The sequence below is a fragment of the Urocitellus parryii genome, chromosome 8, assembly GCF_045843805.1.
Source record: "Urocitellus parryii isolate mUroPar1 chromosome 8, mUroPar1.hap1, whole genome shotgun sequence".
In the NCBI taxonomy this organism is placed as follows: Eukaryota; Metazoa; Chordata; class Mammalia; order Rodentia; family Sciuridae; genus Urocitellus; species Urocitellus parryii.
Genome location: NC_135538.1, coordinates 107,680,501 through 107,695,539, shown reverse-complemented (window position 1 = coordinate 107,695,539; position 15,039 = coordinate 107,680,501). Strand labels below are relative to the sequence as shown.

General features: G+C 41.9%; 1 protein-coding gene across 3 annotated transcripts in view; it reads right to left on the bottom strand.

Annotated features, from left to right (window-relative positions):
- Positions 1-2,101: 2,101 nt before the first annotated feature.
- Xpo5 (exportin 5) overlaps positions 2,102-15,039 on the bottom strand; it is a 46,223-nt gene continuing 33,285 nt past the window's right edge. For all 3 annotated transcript variants that reach the window (XM_077802142.1, XM_077802143.1, XM_077802144.1), the window contains 12 exons: positions 10,564-10,664; positions 8,517-8,613; positions 7,476-7,611; positions 6,576-6,674; positions 5,748-5,794; positions 5,246-5,343; positions 4,516-4,578; positions 3,665-3,747; positions 3,031-3,138; positions 2,765-2,902; positions 2,429-2,593; positions 2,102-2,255 (listed from right to left, as the gene is read on the bottom strand). In XM_077802142.1, the coding sequence (XP_077658268.1) occupies positions 2,118-2,255; positions 2,429-2,593; positions 2,765-2,902; positions 3,031-3,138; positions 3,665-3,747; positions 4,516-4,578; positions 5,246-5,343; positions 5,748-5,794; positions 6,576-6,674; positions 7,476-7,611; positions 8,517-8,613; positions 10,564-10,664 (1,273 nt within the window). In that variant the 3' untranslated portion in view covers positions 2,102-2,117. The remainder of the gene's footprint in view (positions 2,256-2,428; positions 2,594-2,764; positions 2,903-3,030; positions 3,139-3,664; positions 3,748-4,515; positions 4,579-5,245; positions 5,344-5,747; positions 5,795-6,575; positions 6,675-7,475; positions 7,612-8,516; positions 8,614-10,563; positions 10,665-15,039) is intronic.

The window sequence follows — 15,039 nt, the reverse complement described above, 5'->3', positions numbered from 1 at the left end:
AAGGCTGGGGGGGGGGGTGTGAGTCAGTGGCTGAGTGCTCCTGAATTCAATCCCCAGTACCAAAAAGGCCAAACTGAGGTGCTTTCTGCGGGCACAGTCAAACCTTCTGTACAGAAGGAACCAGAGTGAATATGCCAAATTTACCTATGTCCTGGATTACCAAGCAAATTCCTTACAGAAAAAAGGGTTGTCCATAGCAGTTCAACTGAACTATGTTTATCTATAAAAACAAAAACCAGGGTCAGGCCCAGTAGCCACACAGGAATGGTGCCTAGAGGTAGTCTAGAAAAAGACAGTTTCCTAATTGGCATACTATTTCAGAAAGCTTAATAATAGACCCATCAGTCACAATTTTCTTCCTGTCTAGTTCCCCCTACAGGTTGCTCAATGAAGATGTTAACCCTGGAACATGTCACTGGTTTAAAGACCAATTTGAAAAAGGCAGATAGGGCCCTTTCTGTATGAAATTGAGATTTTTACTGACATGCAGATGTGCTTTAGAGTTAAACATTTCTACAAAAAGGTTCTATAAACAATAGAAAATTCCTAGCATGAAGTCACAGAATGTTAAAAATATTACAACATAATAAATACAACTGTACCCTCCACAGCCCCAACCAAATAGAGTAGTAGGCAGCGATCAAGTTTGGAGGGAGATATTCTTTGAGATCACCTTCACAATCGATAGAAGCCCAAAGCACCTTGCAGAAAAAGGGAACAAACTTGTGCAACAGAGACACAGCTTTGCTTCTCTCCAACCTTGTAGTGCCTGTGACCTGCACCAGCTAAAAGCTGCAGGCTTCTGTCTACTCTCTCACTGAAACCCTAATTTGTGAACTGGATGGATGGCAGGCCTGTCCTGTGCAGAGCACATAGGCATTCTGGTTTCTATATGGATCAAGGCTGCCTTGTGATAATTACTTCAGGGGGTGGGTCCCACATCCACATTTCCCTCTGCTTCCAGGGCCTTCCAGTGACCTCTAGGATGGACTCAGTACAGGTTGTGATAGATATAATTTTTTTTTTTTTTTTTGGTACTGGAGATTGAACCTGGAGTGCTTTACCACTACGCCACATTCCCAGTCCTTTTTTCCCCAATTAAGACAGGGTTTCTCTAAGTTGCTGAGGCTGGCCTCAAACATGTGATCCTTCTGCCTCAGACTGCTGGGATTACAGGCACATACCACCCCACCTATGTATTCTTTTGGAAATGACCCTTGAGAAAAGCAACCAGGGGCATGTAAGACCACGAGATTTTTAAAGGCACCTGGGACTCAGCTAGTCCTAGAAGGAGACCAGTGGCTTTGCTAGCTGCTTGTCACAGATGTTAAGTCTAGATGATCTGGATTATCCTTGGATGACAATGGTGTCATGTGACACTGAATAGGGTACTGTGGCTCTAATGCCTGAGTAGATCCCGACACTGCAGAAACCCTTGAGTCAGGGTCATTTATGAAAGGGCGAGATGTGTGAGCTTAAGGGGGGATATTAGCACTAAACCTTACCCAGCCTTGGTTCCTGGAGATACTACACTTGATATTGTGCCCAGACTTAAATAGTAGCCTGTACTATGGATCCCACTGGGTGACCAGATTCTTGATCAAAACAAAGATGAGAACTGGCCAAATTCAGCTCAGTACTTAGCACCTAAACCAGACATGCCACTGGGTGTGTGGAAGGGTCCCTGCTAGCCCAGCAGCAAGGGGCTTTGGGATGCAGTGGTCCAGGAGAAGCTCTCCGGCACAAGTGGTTGAGGGCTGAGCCCTGGCTAGGCACAGCACCCCTCGTTCCCATTTGCTTGGGTATGCTGCATAGGGGTGGGAGGGCTTGGGGAGAAGGGCTGCTCTGCTCTAGCTCTTCTTGAAAAAGCCAAAATTCCCAAATAGGATGGGAACATCTTGACAGAATGGCGTAAGCCCTGACTCCCTTTCTTGATAAGTAGAATAACTTGTGGCCCTGCACAGGGTCCACTCTTCTTCAGCTGCAGACCTGGATCTGTCTCCAGGCTGACCATGGTGGAAAGTGAGGTGGCAGTGCAAGAGGGGCCTAGAGATCAGCTATGAAGGGGGAAGAAGAGATGACAATAAAGGCCGAGGAAAGATGCCCAGGAGCTTGATTCATGGTTCAAAGATGGTGGCCAGGCTGCCCCCCTCATTGTCCAGCACCTCTGTCTCCAGCATTGGCTTTGTTTTTTTGAAAAGCGAGGGAAGATTCTTAATGTGAACTTCTTTTCGGAATTGCTCTCCCAAGGGTTTCTGTAGAAAACAAATGAGAAAAGACTAATGCTGGGCCTGGATAGTGGGTTAGAGAACATCCCACCATAGTGGTCAATGACTACAGTTGGATTATGGTTACCTACACATGTGGTCTAAGAAGACCACAAACAACCTTGTAAGGTTGGGAATACTGATGGAGGTGCATAACCTACCCCGATGCAACCAGCAATGAGGCGTTTGAATTGGTCCTTCCGTCTCTTGTCAGCCACTTTCTGTAGGGAGGGGTTCAAAAGTTTGCAGTCAAACTGGTCCAGAGAGTCCTTCTGTATTTCTGGAATTTGCTCCATCACAGCTCTGATCTCCAAGTACCTGGGGCGCTAAAAAGTGGGGATAAACTCAATTGATGTAAGTTTGGACCCTGCTACCCCACCACAATGGCAACACTAGCAATTTGGCAGATATCTACTTTTAGGATAAGGCCCACAATCCTGGAAATAGGCTGAGTGAAAAAGCCACAGATGCCTTGTCCCCATGCTCTTGCCACTCACCAGTGCCTCATATATCTGGAATGCCAGGTGGACCAGGGAAGCCATGCACCCGTCATGCTGCCCATGTGTCTGTAAACCTTTCAGCACACTGGTGAAAAGCCACGTGACGGCATCTGCGAGCAGTGTCCCTGACAGCACCTGGGGAGACAGCTGTGCTCAGGGCCTTCTCTGAAGGTCCCAACTCCCCAATTCTTCCAACTGATTCAGTCAATCTGCTTGACCCACACCTTATGTGATAGTCAGGGAAAAGGAGTGATTAAACATACTTGTTTGAGGAGAGGCCAGCAGAGCTGTGTGGTTGTCCTCTGACAAGAGAGAGTATCCTTCCAAGACAGTGAATTGAAGGCTGTGATTAACAGTGCTGTGCAAACATCCTGAACAGGAAAGGAAGGATTAATATGGGAAAATAAGTACAAATTCTTAGACTTTTTATACATCAGGAGCTGTTTTTTTTTTTTGGGGGGGGGGGCTACTAGGGATTAAACCCGAACCTGGGTGGCTTAACCACTGAGCCACATCTCTAGCCCTTTTTTTTATTTTGAGAGAGGGTCTCACCATGTTGCTTAGGGCCTCACACTAAATAGCTAAGGCTATTAGCTGCCTCAGTTCCCTGCCTCAGTTCCCTGAATTGCAGGGATTAGATTATAGTCATGTACCATCATGCCCAGGAGTTAAAATTTTTAATAAGTAATCAGGAAAATATCGAAGCTTTACTGGGTTTTATTTTTGCTTATCAGGCAGTCAAAAAGAAAATGACAATATGGGAGATGTAGTGTAAGACAGAGACAAAACCTTAAGCCTGGGGGAGGCTAAACACAGGGATTTTGAAACAATATGCCTATTTTTCTGAGAGCTTTAGCCCAGGGTGAGACAGTGGCATCACCTATCCCCTCCACCCACCTCATGCTTCATCAGACATTTTCCCAGGTCTGTAAGCTCCGCCATAGCTGAAGGGGTTACCTCTGTGGCCATCATTTCTTCATCTGTAAGCAGAGCAGAATGTTAAGCTCCATCTTTTCACAACACAGAAGAATTATCCTGTTCTGACAGAAGCCCAAAAAGCAAAGTTGAGTGTACTGGACTGGCTGATGCTTAGTATTAGGTCACCCTCACCCCAGATGGAAGGATAAAAAAGCCCAAGCCCATGGCAGGTCTGGAGATGCGTCTAGCTGTGCATGTGAGAAACTAGGGAACTGCTGGGCAGTAACCTAAGCTGCAGATGCTGAAGATCTTTATTGTTGAACAACATGTAAGCACCCACTATGAAAGGCACTGATTTAGTTTGCTGGGGATATAAAAGGAATAGGATAGAGTCCCCTCCCTAATGGGAATTTACATTCTCATCAGGGAGACAGGTTATAAATGAATACATGAAACACAAAGATAGGTAGTGAGAAATGCCATAAAAAATACAGGATGGCTGGGTTTGCTATTTTTGATAATCTGATCATAGAAGACTTTGAAGAGGTAACATCTGAGCAGAGACATAAGTGAAATAAGAAAAGTGGCCATGTATACAACTGGAAGAAAATAATTTTTGATAGAGGAAATAGTAAGTGCAAAAGGCTCTGCAATTGGATTATGCTGGAGAAAATACAGCACAAATGCTGGCACAGATTCAGTTAATGATTACATTTCATTCTCATCAACTTACTAGGGAAACAGTTTATATAGGAACTGAACTGGTTCCAAAGAACAATACTTAGGAGTCTAAGAGCAGACCTTTGAGGTCAGGCAATAGGTTCACTTACCATCTCCATCTGCAGGGGGAGCAGTACTGTGGTCAGCACCTTTCTTTGATACACAGCAAACCGCTGAAGCAAGAAAGCAGGGGTTAATGGGTGAAGGGAGGGTTATATCTTACCACTGGACAACAGTCACTTTAGGCCAACTGGTCCCAAACTGTCTCTGGCCAGGTGAAGAGGGGAGGAAATAGGGTACTGTCAGGCACAAAAATCAGATTTACCAAGAGAAACAGAGGCATTCTTACGAATTTGTTTCCCTACCCAGAATATGTTCTGGTCCCCTTTCAAATCCAATCATCTGAGAATAAGTGATGAGGATAGACGACTGATGATACATCCCTGGCCAAAACTTTGGATCGCCAATAAATCAAATGATCAACTACTGTTTCCTTCAACATTTCCAAAAAATGGAAAAGAAAGTTAACAACCTATAAAATTTTCCCTATTTCGACAAAGTTAGGAAGTTATTCCTAACATTAATCCAAATTCCTCCTATTTTAAACCACTTCTTCATATTTTGGACTTGGTATGTTCAATTCACAATTCATAAAATGTCCTTAGGTTGACTTAAGGACTAGCTAGCTTCTATCTAGCTAGTCATTTCTTACCAACCTGTCAGTATTGCTGCAAACCTGAATCTTTGCATCAACCTAGCCTTCATGGGGATGGTTGAGTGAGGAATTCTTTTTCCAGGAAAATTCTCCTCTACTACCCCTGGTTCCCACATGCCACTTACTGATTAGGTCCATGACTTCTCGGGTTAACATCCTCACCAGTTGTTCCTCCAGCATTTCTTGAGACTCTGGGTTTTCCTCCACAGTTTCATCTTCTCCACTGCCAAAAACAAGACAGCCAAGTTTCTTAGGATTGTAAAGAGGGAAGGACAAAGCAAGCAGGGATCTTCTCCAGACCTTCTGTGCCCACTTCCTTCTCCTGGATCCCTTTGGGTCTGTGTTCTATGAACATGTTGGGAATGGACAGCAATGACCCACTGAGGGACATTATTATTATTACTTGTGACTCTGTTCAATTAGAGGATTCAGGATGATCAAAATCCTAAGTAGCTAAGGTAAAGGGTTGGTCTCGACCTATCCAGACAAACCATCTACCACCTAGGCTGAGAATGACCATAACCCACTGCTATTTTAGATCTGGGTCAACAGAATCCCTGCCCTTTTTGTTTCCCTACCCAAACCTAGCTTCCAGTTTACCCCTCAAGGAGTATGGGTATTCCTTACCATAGTAGGCTCCTCTGATTGATGACTTGCCATTTCTGGGAAAGCCTCTGAGAAAACACAAAGGATGTGAGTACTAAGGCTGGGGAGGGCCTTGGAACACACAAAATCTAAATTCTACTTTTTTTTTTCTATACTAGGGATTGAACCCAGGGGTGCTTTACCACTGAGTTATACCCTTAGTCTTCTTTATATTTTATTTTGAGTCAGGGTCTCACCAAGTTGCTGAGGCTAGCCTCAAACTTGTGATTCTCTTGCATCAGCCCCCCCCCCCCCCCGCCAAGTTACTGGGATTATAGGCATGTACCATTGTGCCTCACTACAAAGTATTCTTTTTAACACATTTAGCCAAGGATGATTCTAGTACTATGGTAGAGACCGCCCCCCGCACCCCGCCATAAGGTTAAAGAACCAAATATGGTTTCTGTAACCTCTCTTCTTCATGATGAGGGCAGCCTATCAAACATCTTTATTTAGAAAAGATTAACATTATTTTTGGAATTCCTGGGCTTCTGGACACCTGTTCTCTGTCCAGCAGGCCTTCTTGCTGAATTCCAGGGTAAGAGTCCCAGATGCAGAGGAAGCATTTCCCTAACCACCTCTCCTCAGTTAATAGTCAGAAGCAGAATCTGTATCATGGGCAACTAAGTCAGTCTATTACTCTGATGGCTGCTCAATCCATTTCAGCAACAACAGTCCACTGTGGTAGGAGCTCTGTGCAGCCTGACAGGGCTAGGAAACATTTTTAAGGCGCTCCTAACTGGTAAGACTCAGGAGTAGCCACACATCCCAAGAGTACTCTTTGCCCTCTTTTCCTGACCTATCTCTTACCATGTGGAGGTAGGTGAAAAGAGGTCCAAGGATGGGAGATACCAGGGCTTCATAGTGCTCTGGGGCACAGAAGAGCACCAGAGGCTTCACAAACACCCGTGCTGAAATAGGTTAAGAAGTTTTGGCACATGAGCTCAATCCCTTACCTACGAGGCAGTGGGTTGCACCCCTAAAGTACGTACTATGCCAAGAACATAATAAGGAGAAGTGTTAATAAGGAAAAGTCTTAGGCTTGGGTGTAGCTTAGTGGCAGAGCACTTGCCTAGGACTCTAAGGCCTTAAGTTTGATCCCCAGTAGTGCAGTGAACAAAACGGGAAAAAAAAGCTTCATACTCTCCTAAAATCCTAAGTTGCATTGATACTCAATTTCATTATGTTTTTAGTTTAAATGTTCTTTCTGCCCCAACTGGGTTAACCAAAAGGAAGGATGCGGGGGGGGGGGGGGAGGGGGGAAGGTAAGGACGTCCTTTTAATAAAACTTCATCATTCTTATAACCTTAGGGGAGAAATACAACAACATAAAAAAGGGACTGGCTGGGTGTGGTGGTGCACACCTATAATCCTAGCTACTTGGAAGGTTAGCTTGAGCCCAGGAGTTCAAGGACAGCCTGGGCAACATAGGGAGACCCTGTCTTAAAAAAAATAAATAAATAAAAGGAAGCATCTGACAAGAAATGGGAAGGGAAAGATTTACCCTCAAGGAAAAACTCCTAAGACAGAGAGAGCTTTTAAGATCCCCTTGGACACCTTCATATTTTTCTCGCCATTTACTTAAATCTTTCTTTCTTTAATAAGATTATGATGCACTTAGATAATCACATCTCTTCCTTGCAATTGCTTTGGTTCCTGTCTCCAATTTTCTGACCTGTTGGGTTATCTAGGGACTTTTGAAAGGATATGAAGCATGGGTCTGAGTCGGTAGTCAGGAATATTGTTCAAGTTGACGAAGGCTGAACCAAGGAGCTGGGTGGCAAGATCTTCCACGGTGTAGAAATCTTGTTGCATGGAAGGGCCTGCCTTCCCTAGGATATGGAAACTGTAAGGCAAAATCATTGGCAATGACAAATGGAGCATCTGTTATTGTCAGTACTGACTGCACCAAAAATTTCATTTTTAATACAGTTAGATTTCTAGTAGAAAAGCAGTTGTATTTATTCCTTAAGACCTCACATGTGCGAGGCGAGCTCTCTACCGCTGAGGCACAACCCCAGCCCCTAAACTTAATCTTTCATCAAATAGTGAAAATAGGGCTGGGGCTGTGTCTCAATAGTACGCACTTGTCTGGCATGTGTGAGATACTGGGTTCGATTCTCAGCACCACATATAAATAAATAAAATAAAGGTCTATCAACAACTTAAAAAAAAAAAGTGAGAATAACTCCCCCCTCACACTCCCTGCAAGGAAGCAACTCAAAAGCAGACCCAGCATCCATTAAAAGACAGATGTTGGTAGCCAAAATCAATAGTAGCCTCATTACTATTAAATTGTGGACTTAATAATGGAGGGAGTCAATTGTCTGTGGATTAGACAAGTGGTTAACTGAGGCCAAAGTCCTAGGTGTGGTGTGTTTGAGAGTCCCATCCCACAATCAGGACCCATAGACAAAATCCTGTTGACAAGTAGATTGTACAAAGTGAGGGATCTAAGCAAATGCAACCCCACCAATCTATCTTCTACTTGGGTCTCACCATTTTATCTCACCAGAAGCATAGATATGTTAGGCATTAAACATCAACTCATGGTTAGGACCATGAGGCTTGTGTGACAGGAAAAGCAGGCTGTTCATTTTGATTCAATAATAGAATCATTAATTTCCCTTCAAATTCTTGCCTTACCTTACCCATACTCTGGAATTCTAGATCAGAGGTCTAACCCATCACCATTCCTATAAAATTAATGTTTCAGGAAAAGAACATAAAGAGACAGCATTGGTTCCTTACCAGTTTTCATAAAGGGTGCTGAAGAAACGCTGCATTCTTTCCAAGACTGTTTTATAGACAGGATAGTCATTGAGTTCCAAGAGAGGTTGAGGTAATCCTATAGAAAAAGATGGGCCAGGAACATGCTACTCCATTACCAGGAGTCTTAAATAGCCAACACCCTACAGCAAGCATTGGAGGTGCTAAGAGCTTTCCTAAGGGTAGGTGATTATTTACACTCTCCTGGTAGGAAAAGGTGGATGCTATTTAAGTACACAGGACTTGGCTTTCCCAGATGGGTCTGGCAACAAAACACACAGTGACAATGCAAAGGGATCTCTCTGTAAAACACTGGGTTGACTGCCCACCCCATGCTGGGGAACCCCCTTTTTCAAGCAACAATCTTATGCAAAAGCCCAAAATGTACAGCAAAAAAAAAAAAAAAAAAAAAAAAAAAAAAAAAAAATCCATTTACCTTGGTATAACAACTGCCTTTAATGATAAGCAGCAGCAGTTTTATATTTCAAGTCACAGCCAGAAGCTACCAGAGGGAAGCTTCACCCAGAATTTGTCCACTCTACTCTATCTGGCTCGATTTTTATAGCAGGAGTCCCTGGCTTAACTTGTGTAGTAGAATAGTGTGTCTGTGTGTGGGGTGGGGTGTGTGTGATGTAAAAGCTTATTTTTATATTAATGGCAATATGTCTTAAAAGTTCTACTCTAACTAGTACCTGCAGAACAGACCTTAAGTGTGGTGGAACCTAGGGGGAAAAAAATCTAGAACCATCTGGCCAAGGCAGATAGATAATGAGCTCTTGAAAAACAAAGTAACATCATTTCTTTGGTCACTTCACAGCCGAGGAATACTCATTGATTACTTGACCACAACCAGACTCAAGGAGGGGTTATGGCTGGGAACAGAGACTGTGAAGGCTGTGATGGTGACCCAGCCTGAAGCTTCAGAAATAGGCTCAAGGTTCATACAATTCTGATACCTCTGACTCTAATTTCTAACCACATTCCCAGATTTGCTCTGTGTCCAGCTATGAGTTATCCGTCTCTACCTCCTAGACATACCAAGCTCTTTCCTGACTACCTCAGGCTCTTGCACTGCATTGTCTATCTGGAATGTCCAGCATCTCCTCTTGACCCATCCAAGTTAGCTCCAACTCATCTTTCAGAAACAATGGGAAGCAACTTCTGAATTCCCTGAAGACTGGGTTAGGTCTCCCAATAACACTCTCAAAAAGCCCTGCTACTTTCCTTCATAGTAAATATCACAATTATAACTGTATAGCTAGATTTATGCTAATGTGCTGATGCTGAAAACGAGTTGAAGTAATATCCTAATTAAGGTAACAAGTGGGAAGCATGGTTTCGAATCTACTCTTAAAAAAATTTTGATTATAAGGATGGATTGTGGCTCAGCGATAGAACACTCGCCTAGCACATGCAAGGCACTGGATTCGATCCTCAGCACCATGTGAAAAGCGAATAAGTAAATAAAGGTATTAAAAATTTTTTTTTCAATTATAGCCGGGCGAGGAGGCGCATACCTGTAATCCCAGCACCTTGGGAGGCTGAGGCAAGTAGGATGCCTTATCTCTAAATAAAAATCAAAAAAAGGCGGGGGATGTGTCTCAGTGGTTAAGTGCCCTGGGTACAAAAAATGAAAAACAATTTTTTTGATTACACATGAAGAGTGTGTGTGTGTGTGTGTGTGTGTGTGTGTGTGTGTGTGTGTGTGTGTATGTGAGAGGCAGGAAAGTATACTAACATCTTTTGGGTTAAAGGCCATGGTACTTATAAAACTGACAATTTCCTGCTAGCTAAATTGAAAGAAAAAAAAAAGAAAAAAGAAAATTTTGCCTGTGAAGATCTCTATGCTAAAATGACATGAATATACTTGGTCTTGTACAGCCTGCAGGAACTCCACCAATGCATTTTTGAACAAATAATAGGTGGTCAAGGTAGTGTCAGATAGTGATACATAAGGTACACTGAAGCTGCTTCAGGACCCCATTACAGACAAGATGAACTTGGTAGGGGAAAGGGTTAGATTTCTTACCTAAGATAGCAGACTTTTCCGCTTCAAGCATATCCAGAGCCTTAGTGAAAGGCTCTGCCATTTTGGCTAGCATTTCTGGTGCATACAAAGTATTGTGGGTTCTGAAAGAAAGAAACAGGGTGCAATGTGAATATTTCCTAGTCTATTGCAGAAGAGAAGTGGAGTTCACCTTGTAGATCCCCCAGTGACACTTCTCCATTGGGGTTAAAAAATAGAAAGTAGGAACACTTGGGTGTCCCATGGAGAAGGGTACCGATTTGAAGCTATTAATTGCAGACATATAGTATACATCACCTAAGACATATTAACATAAGAACCAAAACCTGAGACAGCAGGACAATATGAAAGCTGAAACTTGAAAGCCTACTTCTTTTAAATCCAAGATGATCCTCTGGCATTTTCAGATTTTTTAATGAGCAGTACATGAAATTTTAGTGACACTGTAGGTTCATAAACAGGACAGCAGGTGGTAATATGCCCCATTTCTCAATGCTCTGCCTCCATTTCAATAACATGAACCTGGAAATAGCTGTTTCAGCCTTCTGAGGAACACAATCTCAATGCACAAGCCTGTTTCCCACCAAAATAACTAACTCGAGCAATTACAGGCTTTGTTTAAGGAGCAAGGGCTGTAGATCACTGCTGTCCATAGTACTCCCTTCCTGCCCATAGCAATGGTCCCACTGAACAATTGACAGCCAGAATGAGTGCATAACTACCTGTGTTGTTTTAAAGGTAATTAACATTTTAAATATGTAGAAATGATAGACACTAGTCATGGGCTACATAATGACATTTTGGTTAACAAGATACCATACTTGGTGCTATTAAGATTGATTATAATGGAGCTGAAAAATTCATATCATCTAGTGATGTGGCTATTATATGACATCATAGTGTTACTCATGTGCTTGGGGTGATGCTGTATAAAAGAACCTACTATGATGTCAGTCATATAAACAACTATGTACAGTAAAATACTTGATAATAAGTGACAATTTTGGGCTGGGGATGTGGCTCAAGCGGTAGCGCGCTCGCCTGGCATGCGTGCGGCCCGGGTTCGATCCTCAGCACCACATACCAACAAAGATGTTGTGTCCGCCGAGAACTAAATAATAAATATTAAAAATTCTCTCTCTCTCTCTCTCTCTCTCTCTCCTCTCTCAAAAAAAAAAAAAAAGTGACAATTTTTATTAGTTTATGTACTTACCATACTTTTTATCATTAATCATTATTTGAGTGTACTCATTCCACTTGCTAAGAAAAACAAAAAGTGAACTATAAAATAGTCTCAGGTGGGACCTTCAGGAGGGATTCCAGAAGGCCTATTATTACACATGACAGCTCCATGTGTCACTGCCCCTGAAGACCTTGCAGTGGGACAAAATATGGAAGTAAAAGACTGATGCTTACTGATTCTTTGTAGGCCTAGACTGATGTGTGTTTGTGTCTTTGTTCTAGTTTTTTGTATGGTGACAGGTAATCATCTAATTGTCCTTCTACCCAACCAAGTCAACATACATTAAAGAATACATCTTTTTTCCCCACTGACTTAGGTTACTTTAGTCCTACATCAATATGTAATACATGGGAGTCTTTTTAGACAATTTTACTTTTTCCCCCCCACTTGGTACCAGGGATTGAACCTAGGGACGCTTTATCACCGAGTCACATCCCTAGTCCTTATTTATTTATTTTGTAATAAGGTCTTGCTAAGTGGCTTAGTTTTGTTTTTTTAATCTTCCTGCTTCAACCTCCTGAGTCGCTGGGATTACAGGCCACTGCACCCAGCAGCACTTCTACTTTTATGGTGAATCCACCCTCACCTATGAAGGATCACTACTAAAAAACTGAATTGGTATCAGATCAATTATCTAGACCAGAGGTCACACAGTAAATATTTTAAGCTTGGCCAGCATTATGGTCTCTGTCCTTCACTACTGAAGCACAACAGTAGTTATAGAAAATAATGAATGGGCACAGTATATTCCAATGAAAATTTAATTACAAAACACACAGAAGCCTAGGCTTGGCCCTTGGGCTACAGAATGTTAAGCCCTCCTGTAGACCAAACTATTTTTTTATAAGAAATATAAATAGAATATGTCAAACAATACTACAGAGATGCAATCAGTTAAATCCAATTGGGAATACAATATAAGTACACTGTTTTTCAATAAATAAATCGAAGAAATGGCTCTGAACTTATGGAGACTTAAGAGACATATCAACCAATACTGTGTATAAACCTTGCCAGGTATGGTGTTGCACACCTGTAATTCTAGCTACTCAGAAGGCTGAAGTAGGAGAATTGCAAATTTCAGGCCAGTCTGGGCAACTTAGTGACCTTCCCTCAAAACAAAAAATAAACAGGGATGAGGGTTAGTTCAGGGATAGTGTCTACCTAGCATGCAAATCTCAGTACTGTAAAATAAAACAAAACCCCTATAAATAAACTTTGTTTGGATTTTGGGTCAAAATAAAAACATTATGGGGATATTTCATGATACTACTGTTAATATTTTAAGTTTTTATTTTTTTTGGTACTGGGGATTGAACTTAGGGGCACTGGACCACTGAGCCACATCCCCAGCCCTATTTTTTTTTTTAATTTTTTTTAATATTTATTTTTTAGTTCTCGGCGGACACAACATCTTTGTTGGTATGTGGTGCTGAGGATCGAACCCGGGCCGCACGCATGCCAGGTGAGCGCGCTACCGCTTGAGCCACATCCCCAGCCCCCCAGCCCTATTTTGTATTCTACTTAGAGACGGGTTCTCACTGAGTTGATTAGCATCTCATTGTTGCTAAGGCTGGCTTTTAACTAATGATCCTCCTGCCTTGGCCTACGAAGCAGATGGGATTACAGATATGTGCCACACTGCCCTGCAAATATTTGTAAGATCTAATAATAGAAATGTAGCTGGGTGTGGTGGCATGTGCCTGTAGTCTAGCACTCAGGTGGATCACTTGACCCTTCGGAGTTCCAGACCAACTTGGGCAACGGTGAGACTTCATTTTAAAAAAAAAAAAAAAGGCCAGACAAGGTGGAGGTGGCACATCCTTGTAATCCAAGCCACTCTGGATGCTAAGGCTAGAAGATCACAAATTCAGGGCCAGCCCGGGCAACTTAGCAAAATTGTATTGAAGGGCTGGGGATGTGGCTCAAGCGGTAGTGCGCTCACCTGGCATGCGTGCGGCCCGGGTTCGATCCTCAGCACCACATACAAACAAAAATGTTGTGTTCGCCGAAAACTAAAAAATAAATATTAAAAAAAATTCTCTCTAAAAAAAAACAAAAAAAATTGTATTGAAATTATTAAAAAAGGTAAATTGGAAAAATATTAAAAACAGGGAGGATGTAGTTTAATGGTACAGTGCTCCTGGGTTTAATTCCCAGTACGGGGGTGGGATACGAGGGCTGGAGAATGTGGTTACATTAAAAGATATTACTATATTATTAGATTTATATTGTTAGCTTCTAACCTAGAATTTTTGTTGTTGTTACCAAGGATTGAACCAGGGGCACTTAACCACTGAGCTATATATCCCAGCCCTTTAAAAATTTTAAATTTCGAGACAGAATCTCACTAAGTTGCTTAGGGCCTTGCTAAATTGCTGAGGCTGGCTTTGAACTTGTGATCCTCCTGCCTCAGTCGCTGGGATTACAGGCGCGCACCACAAAGCCCCGATCTAACCTGGATATTTTGCATGTGTGTTCACAAGTGTTGAAGGCCTGTAATTTTTCTCTTTGTTACTGCCAATGTTTGAATTTGGTATCTAAATAAATGAGCCTTATAAAATGAGCTGTGGGACACTCCATTTTTCTATTCTCCAATTTACTTCCTGTCTCTATGGATTTACCAATTTAGATACTTGATATAAAGGGAAGTATACACATATGACCTTTGTGTCTGGCTTTTTTCACTTAGTATAATTGTTTTAAGGTTTATCTGCATTACAGGAATTAACTGGTAATTAATTTCTTATTATGGCTAATATATTATTACATAAATATACCACACTGTGTTTACCCAGTCCTCCATGGGTAGATATTTCAGTTTTTTTCAACATTTCACTATTATTATAGTGCTACTAGAACATTTGGTCAAGTATTTTGAGTACTTGTTTGCAATTCTCTTGGTTGTATATTTAGGAATAGAATTGCTAGGTCATGGGGTAATTCTGTTTAACTTTTTGAGGAACTACCAAACTTTTCCACAGCAGCTGTACAATATAACATTCTCACCAGTGATGTTATGAGGGTTCAGATTTTTCTATATCATTGTCAACATTTGTTAAACTCTTTTTTTAAAGTATTTTTTTAGTTGTTGATGGACCTTTATTTTATTTATTTACATGAGGTGCTGAGAATTGAATCTAATGCCTCACATGCTAGCGCTCTACCACTGAGCCACAACCCCAGCTCCGAGATTAGATTTTTATCAAATGAATGATTTACAAATATTTTCTATT